Raw genomic sequence first — 16986 nt, forward strand, 5'->3', positions numbered from 1 at the left:
GTAGTTGTTTCTATTTTCTTAATTAAAAAAATTATTTTATTTTATATGATTATGTTTATTTTCTCCAGGTTGAAAAAGCGTTTCAAAGTTTTACTTATTGTCTGTACTAGTCGTCTATTGAAAAAGATTATTTAAAAATTTCTATCTATTATTTCGGTAAGTAACTTTATTTCTCAAAAGTCACAAGAAAGACAATAACAAATAATGTATTTGTTTGTAGTTATATAAACTTTCTATCTAATTTTTAACTAAATAACTTGTAAAACCACTTAAAGAAATATATTTCAAATATTTATTCATGTTGGAACATAAATTACCAGTAAATATGCAATAAGTTACACAAGGCAAACAATTTCAAAAACACTAAATATATTTCGAGCAATTCTCTTCAGTAGAGTACAATGCTAACAAACAACAAGATTTTACACACTTATATAGTAACCAAGTTGTAAAGTAATCATAAAATAATCAAGAGATTTATATAAGACAAAAGTAAATAGTAACAATTAAAATTAAAAAAGTCCATTTACGTTATAATTGATCTACAGTAAAACTATCCAATGTAAAAAAAAAATAAAAACAATCCTTGTAACAAATCGTAAAATTTTATAAGGACTGTTTTTATTTACTTTTAGTTTTGCTGTAGATCAATTATAACGTAAATGTAACTTATTTTAATTTTAACTGTTACTAATTGCTTTTGTATTTTTTTTAGTCTCTTGATTATTTTATAAATACTTGATTACTTGGTTACTATATAAGTGTGTAAAATCTTGTTATTTGTTAGCATTGAACTCCACTGAAGATAATCGCTCGAAATATATTTAGTGTTTTTGAAATTGTGTGTCTTGCGTAACTTATTGTTTATTAATTTATAGTTTTTACAACTGAAAATGCAGTACTTTATTTAGTTAGAGATAATTTTACTGTTAAACCAAACAAACTTTATATCAAACAAATATTTGCTTTACTTCAAGAATTTTATCGAGTTGTAAGTTGGGTAATATACAAAACGCTAAGATTCGAATTAAGTTAAGTAACAAATTTTTGAATTGTTTAGCTCTACTAAAATTTACAACTTATTATAGCTTTTTTTTGGAATATTTTTTTAACTTAACTAAACTAGTTGTAAAACCCGTACATAAACTATAAATTAATTTTACAAGAATTTAAACTACACGTTAATATTGAGCTAATATTACTACACGTTAATATTGAGATAAGTTAACTAAATAGTTTTTTTTTTAGATTCAACACATTAAGTCTGTATTTGCCATTTATTCTAAACGTGAGCGGTTGACCTCTATTATATTTGGTTAGTTTTTCTTTGACATGTCAACTGTTTGATAAAAATTAAAAAAAATTCTATATGTATAAAATGTAGGTTACAACTTATCCAACAACTTATTTTGTTTTAAAATTATACTTTAACTAAACAAGTGTATAAAAATAGTTAAAGAATAGTAAGTATATATAGTAAAAGCCTCTCTTTAGCTGATTCTACGTAGAGAACAAACACGGATTTTTTTTAAAAATGGGCAAAAGTATGTGTTTATTTTTTCAGGTTAGGTTCTTGAGTTGTGAAATAACAGCTTTATATTGTAAACAGTAAATTCATTAAATTTAAGGAAAATATAATGACTTAAACTTAAAAGCCGAGACTTAAGATAATTTTGTAAACTAGTACCCAGAAGGATTTTAATAAATTGTTATACGATATTTCATTTGATTTTTTTTAAACTTAATAGAAACCATACATTAAATAAAAAAATCATACTTATAAAGTTTTATTACAATTTACATAAATTATAAAACATTTTTAACCTAATAGTCATTTGAATCACAATAATCTGTTTGTTAAGAAGATCTATAAATAAAGGATATTGAAGAAATGTATTGTTGAAAATACCGAGTTTGGTAAATGGCAGTGTGTTTTTGTTGTATTATAACTAATAAAAATTGCTTTATTTGTAAACTAAATTAAGAATCACTGACTAAAAATTAACTTTATAAAGTTGTGAAAAAAGAATTAAGCTATCTTTGTCAGACATTTTTCATTGTTTATATAAAGTTTAACAATATTACAACATAACATTTAATAATACAACATCTTAAATATTAACATTAAAATTTTATTTATTATCTTAATAATATAAAAATAATAAAAAAACCTGCGCGGTACTTTTTATTTATTGAACCGACATATTTTTCGGTTTGTTAGACGAGTTAAAAGTTATCTACGAAGTTCTATAAAACTTTATAAATACTACAAGGAAAGAAAGCAGGTAAATGGAACTCTGTTGAAGTGATTTAATTTGTTTAACACACAAGACATATGTCAGTTAAATATAAATGAGTACTGCTTAAGTTGTTTTTAAGTTAAGTATTAGCACATTTGCTTCGCTAGAATCTTTATTAACAAACAATTAGCTTTAGTAATAATAATATTTATAATTTTAAGTTGCTTGAAATGATTTCTGGAAAGCTTATCACTAAATTGTATTTATCTTTTATTCATCATTTTATACAAACATAAAACAAGGAAATTAAGTATGTAAATAGAACTGTTAAAGTAGAAAAAAAAAACCTTTTTAGAATTTAACATAACAAAGAAGTTATTTAAACTGGCGTCACAAAGTTTGAAAAAATGTTTCTTAATAAGAAATTTTTGACTTTGGTTTATTTTATGAATATTATTTTATATACTGCCCAGTAAACTGTTTATCATTCTTTGTATCACAGTAATTTTTCATTTGAAATTATAGAACATTTTTACAAGTATAAATGAATTTTGTATTTAAAACTGAAGTATTAAATTTATGTGAAACTCTATTTTAGGAATTAGTTACCAATAAGTTAAAGACATAAGTAAAGCTAAAAACAGTAATGAATCAACTTATATGTCTTTCAATTAACTTTGACATTTATTGCAATTTTGTATTAATCACCTTCGAGACTTAATTAGCTTTTATTTAAATGCAGTCATTATCCTCATTAGATTATAAACATTTCTCTAAATTATTAGTATTAGTAAAAATTAAGTTTAATATTTAGTAAATTTAGCTTACATTTACTTCAATTAAATCTGTTTAATTAACCGCGATAATTGGTTCACTATAACTTATTTAAAATGATTATTGAAATTACCCTAACTAATTTTAATTTACGCAGATAAAATATATAAGCCCCCGTGTATTCTAACTTATCCATTCATTCCGTTTCTATTATCAAGTTATCTTTCGTTTAAGAAGTCAAGTTGTTTCCTTATAGTATCAATTTCTACTGCACCAGTTACTAATTTCGGTGAGTCATTTGAACAGTTTTAATTATTTTTACAAAAAGTACATATGTTTTAAAACTAAACAGTTTTTCGAATTTATTTAAAATAAAATAAAATTATAAGTACTCAAGCTTAATAACGTTGTAAAATATGTTGATAAAAAAAATAAATTTGGTAAAAATAATAACTTACGCTTGTGTCCTAGTAGACAGTGCGCTTAAGGTTTGATATTCAAGTAAAAATTATTTCATAGTGTAGTGTAATAATGTGTTTGATAGTGTGTGTTTTGAATCGTGTTATTTCTAGCTTGAAAAGGACTGCATGTTGAAAGATAGACTTCACTTGTTATCAAAATTAATTTGGTGCTTGAAAACATGAACTCAACAAGTTTTAATTCTTTTTAATTTGTTTCTTTACAATCTAAACATAACTAACATAAAAATAATATGTTTTTAAACAACTCTTATATAGTTCCTTTACTTTTTTTTTTGTTATACATGTTATCGGTTACCATTTTTATACTTACAAGTATTTTATACTTTAAACAACGACCTTATACAATAACTTTGTGATAAATAACATAAAAATAAAGTTATAAACATTCTTTCGGTAACCTAATAATTTATAGGGGGAGAGGGGGCATATATGCTAAATTTATTAAAACTACATTTTAACAAAAAAAAATAAAAAATTTATTTTAAAGTTTCAACTAAAAATGCTTTAGGTTTAATGTTTTTAGTTTGAGTCATCAGAAAATGTTCAAACCGTAAAGTGAAAAGTTTGTACTTTTTAACTACAGTTTTAACTTATGTAGCGATAATAATAACTTTTTGGTGGTTCTTAAAGTAATACATTTAGTTAATTTTACATTATTTAAGCGGAGATTTAGTAATTGTGTTAAACTGCAGAGCTTTATAGTTAAGTCAAGTTTATGGTCAAGTACTAACGAGACAATTCATGGGAAAAAAACTATTTAAATACAATTGTATATATGAGTGAGTGTGTGAGCCGACTATTGTAATATGCTACACTGTAAAGATAGTGAACTAAATTAATAAACACTCGTTAACTAAATGTTCTAAATGAAAGAACGAGTTTTAAATTTTTATTACTTTGGTAAAGCTATAAATCAGTTCAATACTGTTTCGTTTATATGTAATGTTCCATTAAAATTAAGTTAAAGTAATTTTAAAATTTTATGGTAGTTTTAATTTCAACTGGTATCTATTTTTAGTCCAAGTTGTTATGTGATACGATATATTAACTACTCATTTCCTATATTTTCCTATATTTAAACACAAAATTCAAAATAATTTATAAGTTTATATGTTTTTTTAATGACATACTAAAAACAACAAACGTGAGGATCTTAAAAAAACGCTATATTAACATTAGGAACCGAAAGAACTTGTTTTAAATATTAAAAATATAAATATATATACTTTTACGTTTTTAAGTTAAACATAGTAACATAAAGTATCTTAAGAATTTTCGGCACACAAAAAGTTAAGCTATATCATATAAAATTAAAAGTCTCGAAACTTAACAATATAAATTAAATTTTTAATTAAAATTTTAGTTAATTGATATTAATGGCTATTAACAACTGTAAATAAATTTTGTATTTTATAAATTAATTATTTATTAAATTTAAGAAATTTTTAAAATTGCAAGTGTTGTTTTATCCTGCAGATACTAAAAAAATAATAATATTTAAGTATTCTACATTTATTTTTGATATATTCATTAATATTTTTAATCATGGTTTAACTGAAATATCGTAACTAGTAGCTCAATTTACTAATTTTATTATTTGAGTTAATTTTTTAATAATAAAAATCTATTTTGTTTAAAAGTAATATTAAAGATAGAAGTTTAACTAAATTATAAAAATCATTAAGTATAAATTACAACACTTAAGTTTAAAATCTTTAAAAAAGCATTATATCTGTAAATTACTTTATCTACATTAAAAAATATTGTATTGACTTTTATCAAAAAGCATAACACAAATTTTTTAGACAATTCTAATGTGTACTACAAAAGTTCGATTATCAATAGTTGTTTGACTATACGCAAACTATATCTTTTTAATACAGTTAATCTTTGTTTTTATCTTTATTGGAGTACAATAACAACAATATGTGTTAAAAGAAAACAGATTAATGTTTTAAGTATAAGACAAGAAAACAAAATATCTATTTTTGTAGATGTATATATATATATATATATATATTGATTTATTTATTTGAATATATTTAATCTGTAATTTTACTTATTTCTTTTTATAGCAGCGTTATACATGCTTAAGTAAAATAGTATCATGAACTAAATAAACCTGTTTAATTTAGAATAACAGTATTGTTTTTATTTAAGTAATACTATTTTAGATTAAATAAGTTTGTGGAATTATTTTACTATTTAAAATTTAATAGTACATTACAATTCATTCAACTTTAATTACTAATCCAGTTTTATAATTGAATTTAATGTTCTGTTGTTATTGTTTTGGTTAGTGTTTCGTTTTATTTCAGTAAAACTTTAATAACTTTAAACCTTTAATTTGTTCAAGTTATTTTTAGGTTTTTATTAACTACTGTAACCCGATATATATCTAAAAGTATATCAATTCTCTTTAACATAAAGTCAATCAACTTACCTAATTTACCTTTAGGCTGTAAATTTAAAGTAACATACAAATTCAGTTTTTCATTTGTCATTTATTAGCTTTAATTTGTTTATTGACATTTAATAGTTTGTATTTGTCAGTTTTTACCAAAAACTCTTTTTTAACTAATTTAATATACTTTTGAACAAAACTAGTTACTATTCTTTAAATTAAAGAATTAGTAGTCCTGAATATTGAAACCTTTATGACTAATAAATAATGACTGTTGTTATACAATAAGTAAAATACTGCAACATTTCAAGTTCAGCAATGCATATTTTGATAAATGGTAATGTTGGTAATACTTCAGGGAATCTTAAAATTATTGAAGTCCAATAAAATAAAACAGTCAAGTTTTACATTTTTTTGTTTTAAAATAAAACTTCAATAATTATAAGATTCCCTGGAATATTACCAACATTACCATTTATCAAAATATGCATTGCTGAACTTGAAATGTTGCAGTATTTTACGTATTGTATAACAACAGTCATTATTTATTAGTCATAAAGGTTTCAATATTTAGGACTACTAACTCTTTAATTTAAAGAATAGTAACTAGTTTTGTTCAAAAGTTTTATTAAATTAGTTAAAAAAGAGTCTTTGGTAAAAACTGACAAATACAAACTATTAAATGTCAATAAACAAATTAAAGATAATAAATGACAAATGAAAAACTGAATTTGTATGTTACTTTAAATTTATTTGCAAATATCTTTAAAATCGAAAAAGTATTTCAAATAAGCCACGTAAAAGATTAAATAAAACTTAAAAACTTATTTATTTCAAGTTTTTGTTTAAACTAGATTTTTTGAGTGAAAATATTTTAATAATACCAAAAAATTTAATAAAAATAATATTTTAAGCGTTCTTAAACTAAAAGTATTTAAAAACAAAGATACTTTTTGTAAAAATTTATCAAACTATTTAACTTTAAGTTTCTCCTTAGTCAAATCTGATTGTTAAAATTTTACTCGAACTACACCCGCTGTAAAATACTGTGTACAATAATTTTACAACTTTATATAACTAAAGAATAAATATGTTAAAGCTAGCAAATACATATATAATGTATATAACAACAAAAAACAGCTTTTTAGGAAAATTTTAAAAAGTAGGTAAATTGTTGAAAAATTGATTATTAATATTTTTTGTTATCATTTATCATAATAACCGAATGTCTTCATGAATTAAAATAATGTTTACTATAAGTTGTCTCTAAAAACTACTTAACTAACATAGTTTAGTATTAAATTTGGTTTATATGATTACGTTTAAGTTGTTTTATAAATAACTCAAGTTCTTGGTATAAAAGCTAGACCTTTTATTTTATTTGTATTAAAAAACAACAAAACTTTTCTCATTCAAAACACTTAAAGTAATGTCTTTGGTCTGATTAGAAAAATAAAAATATTTTTCTAGACAAATATCTTTCAATAATCATACAGCATGGCTGACGAATTCGAAATGCAAGTTTTCGAACAGCACCTTCCTGAATGTGAATGCGAAACTGAATTGCTCTCCGTCGAAGAGAAAGTGCGCATGGAAGAGGAGAAACGAGAATCCGACCGCTTAGGAGTCGGCATGTAGGTTTTGTTATTTGTTTTTTCTGTTTCCCATAGCTAATGTCTTTTATAACTATACAAATTATGAGCATCTCTACTTTTAAAACTCTTTTTATACTTGGTTAGTTTATGAAAGATTGTGTATTTCAAAAAGGACGGCGCTTTTTTAATCAAATTTTAAAAATATGTAGTTTTTTCTCTGTTTTAAGCTAAAATTCTTATTCAATTGTTGTTTTACAACCGTATTTAACTATTATAAGTACTAACGATTTTTATTCTTAGAGTGTAATTATTTTTTTAAATAAATTTTAAAAATAAATCTTTAATTCTAAAAAGGTGTGTTTATAACTGCGAACTTTACAACAAAGTCCGTCTTGAGTTTTTACTTAATTTTTTTATAAACTTATAAGAATTTCAAAAACAAGTACTCTTTAAAATTAATAGTTTAAACTATTTACTTTTTCCTTGATTGAAATAAGTATGCAACTTCATCAATAAAAAACATTACTGTTTTAAAACTAAAATTTTATATGTCTTTTGTAGACTATAACAAATAAAACTTATAAAAGCTTAATTCTAAGTTAAGGGTAAGCATAACGTTTAATCGGAACCCCGGATCATTAAATTTAATTTATAAAATTAGTTCAGATACCAAATTTTATTCGGCAGTATACCGATCTTTTGTCACCCTTTTTTGTATTAAAAATTTCAAATATTCCGTAAAATGTATTCAAGACCTTTTTCTCTTCATTTTAAGTTAAAGTATATTTAGGATTAAGTTTCCAAACTTAGTTTACTATGACATATCTACATGCTCTTGCGTGGCAATTTTGTAATTCTCTGGCCAGATTCTACTCAGTTTTTTTTTTATTGGTGGGCCAGTAAGTTGAACTCGATAGGTGTACGTGGTCCTTTTCCAAGTGCTCTATTCTATATAAGTACTTCTAAAGATTAAGTCTATTTTCAAAAAGTAAGTGTTTCTAGCCTTCGACTGTGGTTATTACTTTACTGTTTATCGATTTGTTTACCCGTAGAAAAATACAAAATTAGTATTTTCTTAAAGTGTATATGTTAGATTTTAAAATATATCATATAATAATAAACTTTTTTTCATACACAGTCTAAACCCAATTTTAGATTATTTAATTAGGTCTGGTCACTTCCACTAACGCTTTCTTTTATTTTAACTGTTGTTTTGTCATTTTTAGTTTTGTCCTACCGGAAAAGAAGACAAGGCCAGTGTGGGCGTCGTATATGCAATCTCTAACCAGCCTCATAAGCAATGCGGTCGGTCTGGGAAATTTCTGGCGCTTCCCCTACCTCGCTCAGAAGTACGGTGGAGGTAAGAAAAATTATAATAGTAATGACTGTTATAAATCATTTTACGTTTTTAACACTAATGGCTAAATTAATTTAAATAGGTCTTAATTGTCTTTTTTAAACAAATAACAAGTACTAGTATGAGTTATATTAAAAAAAAAAAAAATTTACATTAGCTAACTTTAAACTTTTTTTTCTACATAATTTACGGCCTACTCAACGTCATTTACCTAATATGTGTTGTTAAAGTTGAAAAAAAATGTTTGTTGTTAGTAAAAAAACGTTATCGTATACTTTCTTTCGCAGGCGCATTTATAATACCCTATTTACTAATGCTCTTCATTGTTGGGCTGCCTGAGTTTCTCAATGAGTTGGGACTAGGACAGAGGCTGAGAGGAAATGCCATCCAGGTTTGGGAGAGGTTTCACCCATACTTGAAAGGAATAGGTATCGCCAGCATGCTGTGTAGCATATTCATCGGGCTTTATTATAATATGATAAACGCCTGGTGTTTATATTACCTGTTCAACTCTTTTCGGGTTAGTCGGTTGTAATTTACTTCAATTATTCTAATATAAATTTACGGCAAACAATTTTTGTTTAAACAACTGTTGGATATTTGATTACACGTTTAGTAAACAACTTTTTTCAAAATTTTATTGTAAGCAACAAAAGTATTATAACAGATATCTTAAATCAGTATTTCCTCTCAATCAATTACAGAAACTTTCAGACAAACTTTATTTCATCTTAGTACATTTTCATGAGAGCTTAAATAAACGTCATACTGTTTTACCATCGTCAATAAAACTTTTTCAAGACTTAAAATGAGCTGATAGACTATCAAGTTGTTCAAGCATGCAGTTGTTAGCTCACTAGCACTTTAAGTGTTAACTTAAAAGACAACATGAATTGCATATGTCAATGTCAAGGCCTTTTTTTTATTTCTCTTATTAAATGTGATAGCAATGAACTATGAATGACCTTTTTATCTTTTTAAAAGTTAAATTTTCAAGTGTGTTTAAAAAATCTTTTTTAGAATTAGTAGTATATAGAAGTTTTCTAATTTTGAAAATAACTTTGATGTTAAGTTATTGAAATAAAAATAGGTTAGAGACAAACGTAGTATGTACAAATGATATTGATTATATGTAGTTTTATTTTTCTAGTGCGTATTAATATCCTTCATTTACGCCACATACGTTGCTTAACAACATATTTCATTAAAACAAGACAGTTTATAAACCTTCTAAAATATTATGCAAAATGCTTTACTAATTTATCTACATTATTATTACATAAACTAACTTAATAATTTATATTATTCCTATAAGAACTTTAACAACTGAAATTAAGTTACTTTTATTTTAGTTTAAGATAGCTTAGGGTTGACTGCTTACTTACTTTAGTCTTTAGTTTAGGTTTGTTGTTGTATAGTTTTAGCTTTGAAAGAATCATATACTTAAATGGGTTTTAAAACTTTTAGAAAGCAAACGTAGCGCAAGTAGTTTAAAAACTTGACAATTTAAAACTTTTTACGTTATCAAATACTCTACATCAGTGGTCGGCAGGGTGTACACTGGTGCACGCTAGTGTACATGAAATTTCTTTTAGGATGCACGAGACTTTTGGGGTGCATGAAACTTAGTTTGGACTTTGGGGTACATGATTTTTTTTCGCGCAGAAACTAAATTAAATTTTTTATCTAAAATCTTTCTACATTTAAGACATATTCAACATTGACATCTAATTGACCATGTTCCAGATCAACAAACGGATTTAGCTGTGATAATTTTTCATGTTTTTTTTTTCGTTACTTTTTGGTGTCATTTTTTTTTTATTTCGTTATTTGTTCGTGACAATACCTTTGCTAAACACAGATAGTAATCGCTTAATAAAAAATTATTAAGTTAACTAAACTAAATATACAAATTTACCATAGAACAAAAAGTACCAAGACTACTGATTGTTAATTGGAGTAGTGGCAGTATATTAAATTAATCTAGTTAGTATTTTAGACCTGGGTGATACAAGTAAAATATTGTTGTAAAAATTAGATCATCGATATCAAAAGTTTATTTAAATAAATAGGGTAAACTGGTAAAATTAAAGTTAGCGTGTAAAAACTAACTGGGTGTTACTGAATTGTTAGCAAAAAAAAAACGATTAAAAGTATTTACATATTCTTAAACACTAGGGGCGCTAAAGAATGCAAATTGGGGTTCACAGAATTTTAATTTTGTGATTTAGGGTTCACGGATTCGAATTAGCGTGCCGACCACTGCTCTACATTACTATCTATAAATCATTTTAAAACTTATTTACACCAAAAACAAAACAACATGTGTCATTAAACCAATTTTATTCAACTTAAATAAACGAATAAAAAAAGAGTAAATTTATCTTACAAATTTTAAATAATTTTAATATATGTTCGAATTCAGTTTTTAAACAAATACAGAAACTAATCTTTTTAGGATTACGCACCTAAGGATGTGTTAGCACAAAATTTGTGAAAATTCGAAAAACTCTTGTTTATTTTCTTTATAAACAAATATATGTTAACAAACAAGCTTACGAAGCTGTCATGTTGATTTTTAGAACAATGTTTATATTAAATTCTTCTAGATACATTGTTAATAAAATACAAAGCCCTACCAGTTTATTTTTTTACGATAAACGTGATACATACAAAAACGATAACAATAATGAGTGGTATAATTATTTTTAACAACGACTTCGAAATCAATTTTTTTGTCATATAACTTGAATAAATACATAAATAAACCTAAAACATAAACAATCAGGTCTTGCCCTACGCGGACTGCCCCATCTTCCAAAACATCTCGGAAGAAATTGCCTGCAACGATACTGGATCAACAGAGTGGTTCTGGTTCAAAACCACGTTGGACGCATCGACTGGTATCGACGAAGCTGGCGGGTTGACGTGGTGGAACTCAATTTGCCTCCTGCTGGCGTGGCTGGTAGTTTTCATTGGCATGTGGAAGGGAATTGAAAGTTCTGGAAAGGTTTGTTTGTTGTATTTTCGTATCTATGACGTGACCGAGTCAAGCTGCGAGAACTTCACCATGATGTTTTCTTCATGGTTCAAGTAAAGTTTATGTTATGATTTATATAAAAGCATTGTACGTTTTTGTTTAGTTTGAACTTTTATAAATTAAACGCTATATGAATTTACGACTTATTAAAACATTAAAATTTTTGTTTTAGCTTATAAAGTATAAAAGAACGACGCACTCGAAATTATTTCTAAATCATGTTTGTTAAAAATACTTCTTACATTAAAAACAGCATAAATATACTTTAAACATGAAAAATAATATAAGAAACGACTTATTGTAAACGACCAATATTTGAACATTTATTGTTGTAAAAATCAAAGTTTATTTTAAAAATTTTTTATTGTAGTAAAACTATATATTTTTTAATAATAAAAATAAAACAATTAAAACTGATATGTTCACAGGTGATGTACTTCACCGCGATCTTCCCGTACATTGTGACGTGCATCTTCATGATCAACGGTCTGCTTTTGCCAGGATCCTCAAATGGACTTCATAGTCTTTTCACTCCAGAGGTAAGTGTTTATGAATACATAAAAAATGTTTACAAACACTTAATATATGTCATTGTTCTTCAAGGCATAAAATTAAAAAGCTTTGAATAAAAACTATAAGTTTTTAAACAAGGAAAATAAAAGGTTAAACTAAACAAAAACAATAAGAAATAAAATAATACTAATAATATTTTTTAACAACGGCGGAGTAGCGTATAAATAAGAAAACAGTGGTTTTAAAACAAATTCAACAACACATCGACTATACACCCAGTATACTTGTTCTCTGTTTAAACTGTTTACATATACCTATCTTGTTTAATTTTTTTCAACTGTTTTTTTTTTTTAAGTTTAATTCGCTTTTACAGTGGCGCGCCATGCTTGACCCTGAAGTTTGGATGGCGGCATCAAGTCAAATATTCTTCTCACTTTCCATTTCGATGGGAGGTGTGACGTCATTTGCCTCGTACAACCCACGCAAGCAAGACGTTATGCGCGACACTCTGATCATTTGCTTCGTCAATTCTTTTACTTCCATACTGAATTGCGTTAATGTATTTTCGGTACTTGGGTTCAGGGCTCACCAGAAGGCTGAAGCCTGCATATCCAAGTTAGTTTTTAACTATTGAGAAAATTATAAATTAGTTATTTATCAAAATATAGAAAAACAACCAACAAATTTTCTTAACATACCCTTTTTTAGTTGTTAAACGTAATTTCCTCCATACGGAAAAACATTCTTGCAAATTTTTTGCTTGCTCATGGCATAATAACCATTTTTTTGCAGCAACACCGTCATCATGTCAAACTATTTTGCTTTAAACATCACATCAGAAAATTACAACGACTTCTTTAACAAGTACAGTTTAGCAGAAGGTGATAAAGCTTTGAACGCTTGCAGCATAGAAACCTATTTAAACGAGGTAAGTTGTTTCTTGGAGATAAAAGTTTATTTAATGTTTTCTTAAAAAAAAATGCGTAGCTAAAAGTTAAAAAAATAATCGTTAAATGAGTTTTATTTCATCATTTAAATATTATCAGTATGAAGTTTATCTAAAAAGTTTAAAAGAAAACTGACACACCTAATAATACTTAAAAAACGTTTTAAACGCTTTTTTTTATAATAAGTTCTAGTAATTATAAAAAAGCTCAAATCTTAGATAAACTGTTATATTTAAAATAAAGAATTTTGTTAAAAACAGTCTTATTGTACAGAAATCGTATAAAAAAATTTAATACATTTTATTTTAATAACATATAATACACAGAAATCGGAAGGAACGGGGTTGGCGTTCGTGGCTTTCACGGATGCCATCAAGGACATGCCTGGTGCCCCCTTCTGGTCAGTATTATATTTTCTCATGCTCCTTTCACTCGGACTGGGTACCATGTTTGGAGTTGTTGAAGGAATTGTGGCTCCATTGGAGGGTTTGGTGGGTAAGAAAGTTCCCAGGCTAGCGCTAAATGGTTAGTTAAATTATGCGTAAAGTAGTTAAATTATGCGTAATGTTAACTTAAATGTTTTAATTAGATATTTAATGATAAAAAACATTCTACAAATTTCTTGACAGGTAATTAATAGGGAAAAACAAAAAATAGGTTTTCTTTATATTTGAGTTAAAACAAAAAAATTGATTTACAGCGATAGTGTGCACTACAAGTTATCTTCTTGGACTAATATTTTGTACAAGATCTGGAATTTACTGGCTCGATCTTTTCAATGATTTCGCCTGTAAGTGAAAAAACAAAAATCAAACTATGATAATATCTCAAAGCTTTTAAAACAAAACAACTAAGTAATGTAGTCAGCGAACTATTGTTGCTTTACTGATTACTTCCAAAATAATAGCATTTGGTTCAATAATAAAACATCATCTTAAATGAATTTGTTTTTTATAAATTTATTATAAATTTCCGAAATAAATTAGTTTATCAAATAAATTTTATTACAGGCGCTCTTCCACTGTTAGTAATAGGCTTTGCAGAAGTGATTGTCACTGCGTGGGGATATGGAACTAGAAGGTAGCTTTTTTTATACCTAACTCTTTGTTTAAAGTTTTTAAAACTAGAACATTAATTATGTTGTTTGAAAACAAAAAGTAACCTAATCAATAGATGAACTATGAAATAATAATTACCAGTAAAGTAAGTTTGCTCGACTAAATCAACGTTCAATAGAAGTATTACTTGCAAAACTATTGATAATGGGTATTTTGAAATATTTTCCTATAATGAATTAAATGCTGTTTATAAATTAAAAAAAAAAAACAAATAAGTATTTTGATTTAGTTAACTTTAATTATGAAGATTTAAAGACAAAAGTCTATAAACAACTTATGTAAAACAAGCTAAGTGACTTTTAATCTTTGGTAATAAAAAAAACATTCGGACTATTTCCATTAAAATAAAATTTACATGATAAAAAAGTTTCAAATAAAACTTTACGTTTAACTGCGATACATAAAACAAACATCGGCTATTTTTAAGAAACATATAGTCAAATTATTTTTTACACTCACAGATTCGATGAGGACATTTACTTCATGCGTGGCGGACCGAAATCAATTGTTGGTTGGGTCCTCCATTATTATTTCCGCCTAACGTTGACGTTCGTTTCTTCCCCGACTTTGTTTGTTATACTGGTTTCATCAACCTATAAATTGTTAACCAAACCAGCGATGTACGATGTATGGCATAATGTGAGTTGTTGAAAATTGTTATTGATGTTTTAGTTATTCACAATTTTAGTTGAAATGTTTTTAAATAAGTCTAAAAAAATTCTTTTAAATGTATGTAAAAAAAACGAAATTAAATTTTTAAAGAAATGCTTATTCTTATTACACTTATAACACTAAATAAAATTTCTAAACCACCAAAAATGTAGCACTTGTATTATTTTAAACAAGTTTAAGAACAAAATGAATTTTAATAATGTTAACTTCTAAACGTTAAATAACTACAAAGTAGTGAACCATCGTAACATTAAGGCAAAAAGTAAAATGTTAAACAAAATTTTCTAATAAGCTTATTTATGATTAACATCATACTGTTACAGGGCGTGAAAAACAAAAAACAGTACCCAGGATTCGCAATTTTCGTCATCGCCATGCTCAACCTCATACCGATCCTGGTCATTCCCGGTTACGCGTTGTACAAGTGGTTAAAGACCAGAAAGTCCGACAAGAAAAACGAGGGAATATTGTGCGAGAGAAAGTGGTCGTTTTCGAATGTAGCGTTTTGGCGTAACAAGTATGACGAGAACGGTACTCTGAAGCAAGAGTAGACATTGTACTGGTGCGTGATTATTGTTTCAATCTTATTTTTCAATCCTTTCAACCTTTGTAAAATTCAAAGTCTTACAATATTTTTCCATATTTTAAAGCTTTTTAAGTCTTATAAATAGTTTTACGTTAAAAATTATGTTAATATGTTAACTTTAACAATATTTTTGCAATTGGAGTTTTTATATTTGTTACTTTTGTCGTTTTTTCTTAATTTTCGTTGAGTTTTTAGTTTTTTGGTGTTTAAACATTGTTTTTTTATAATCAGTTATATTTTTTACTTTTTTTATTACTTTCCATTAAAAAACTCATATAAATTTTGGCTTTGTTTAGAATTCTGAATGCTGACCAAAACTTTATTTGGTAATGACGTGTTGTTACTTTTATGACAATGTTTCTACTCGTATTTATTAAATAAAACAACTAAAAGTAGAACCAAGTTATAATTTTGTATAAAGCGTAGCTATAAATATTTTCGTGCACTTATAAAAATGGTATTAAATTATTCAAAAGAAAAGTGCACCATCACAGGATGTAAAAACACATGTGTTGCATAATAACTCGATATGAAAAATTATACATGTGTTGGTCATCATATGTTCAAACTTGAACACCGCTATGTTTTTCATTCAAATTATTATATTTGAGTTTAAAATTATACTGTTAAAAAATTAAAAAATTTTTTGAAAACAACTTAGTTTTAGCATTTTAACTGCAAGTATTTAGTGGTAACATATCTATGCAGTTTGGTCAAATGTGTTTAATTATTATAATTTATTACTTTTAGGCTAAGTAAAAACTATCAATTTAGAAGTTTTTTGTTAAAAAAAATGTTTTATTTTGTATATTAAACTATGAAATGACCAAATTATTTAAATATAAAAAAAAATGTTACAGATTAAACTAATAAACGTAAACTAAGTCTAGTTGAACTAAAAAAACTTGAGATTATTTATTTACAATAAGTGTTTTTTAACCAACACATCTCGATTAAATCGTGGACAAATTTTATTACGGCTGCTTTAGTAACACCTTAATACTATAAGTAGTATCATTTCGCATTATTTTTTATTGTCAACATGTTTATCATTGTTTCAATGTCGAAAAATATTTTTACACTATAAGAGTAATCTATACTGCATACACTTTTGAGTTATTAAGATAGTTCAATAAAAAAAACACTCAGTTACTATACACATTCATTTGTAAAAGCTTCTTACTTGCAAAAACTCAATATATTTTTACTTTCTAACTGAATTTTAATAAATATACGCTAGAAGGCATTGTTAATCGAG

At 25.8% G+C, this 16986-nt stretch overlaps 1 protein-coding gene across 1 annotated transcript; it reads left to right on the forward strand.

Moving 5' to 3' along the window:
* The first annotated feature begins 7397 nt into the window (after window positions 1–7397).
* On the forward strand, window positions 7398–15693 carry LOC145840099 (sodium- and chloride-dependent transporter XTRP3-like). The gene is made up of 12 exons (XM_082947263.1): window positions 7398–7534; window positions 8722–8855; window positions 9140–9372; window positions 11641–11862; window positions 12321–12431; window positions 12779–13020; window positions 13198–13333; window positions 13679–13877; window positions 14053–14142; window positions 14363–14432; window positions 14932–15109; window positions 15466–15693. The coding sequence occupies exons 1-12, from the start codon at window positions 7398–7400 to the stop codon at window positions 15691–15693; spliced, it is 1980 nt and encodes a 659-aa protein (XP_082803389.1).
* The last annotated feature ends 1293 nt before the right edge of the window (window positions 15694–16986 follow it).

The sequence above is a fragment of the Thalia democratica genome, chromosome 1 (assembly GCF_965202585.1).
Source record: "Thalia democratica chromosome 1, ktThaDemo2.hap1.1, whole genome shotgun sequence".
NCBI lineage: Eukaryota > Metazoa > Chordata > Thaliacea > Salpida > Salpidae > Thalia > Thalia democratica.

Bases quoted from the DNA above. Each gene is read 5' to 3' on its own strand.
- LOC145840099 (XM_082947263.1), top strand. From the start codon at position 7,398: ATGGCTGACGAATTCGAAATGCAAGTTTTCGAACAGCACCTTCCTGAA. The intron at 7,535-8,721 runs GTAGGTTTTGTT...TGTCATTTTTAG, and splicing joins GACCGCTTAGGAGTCGGCAT to TTTTGTCCTACCGGAAAAGA. The intron at 9,373-11,640 runs GTTAGTCGGTTG...ATAAACAATCAG, and splicing joins ACCTGTTCAACTCTTTTCGG to GTCTTGCCCTACGCGGACTG.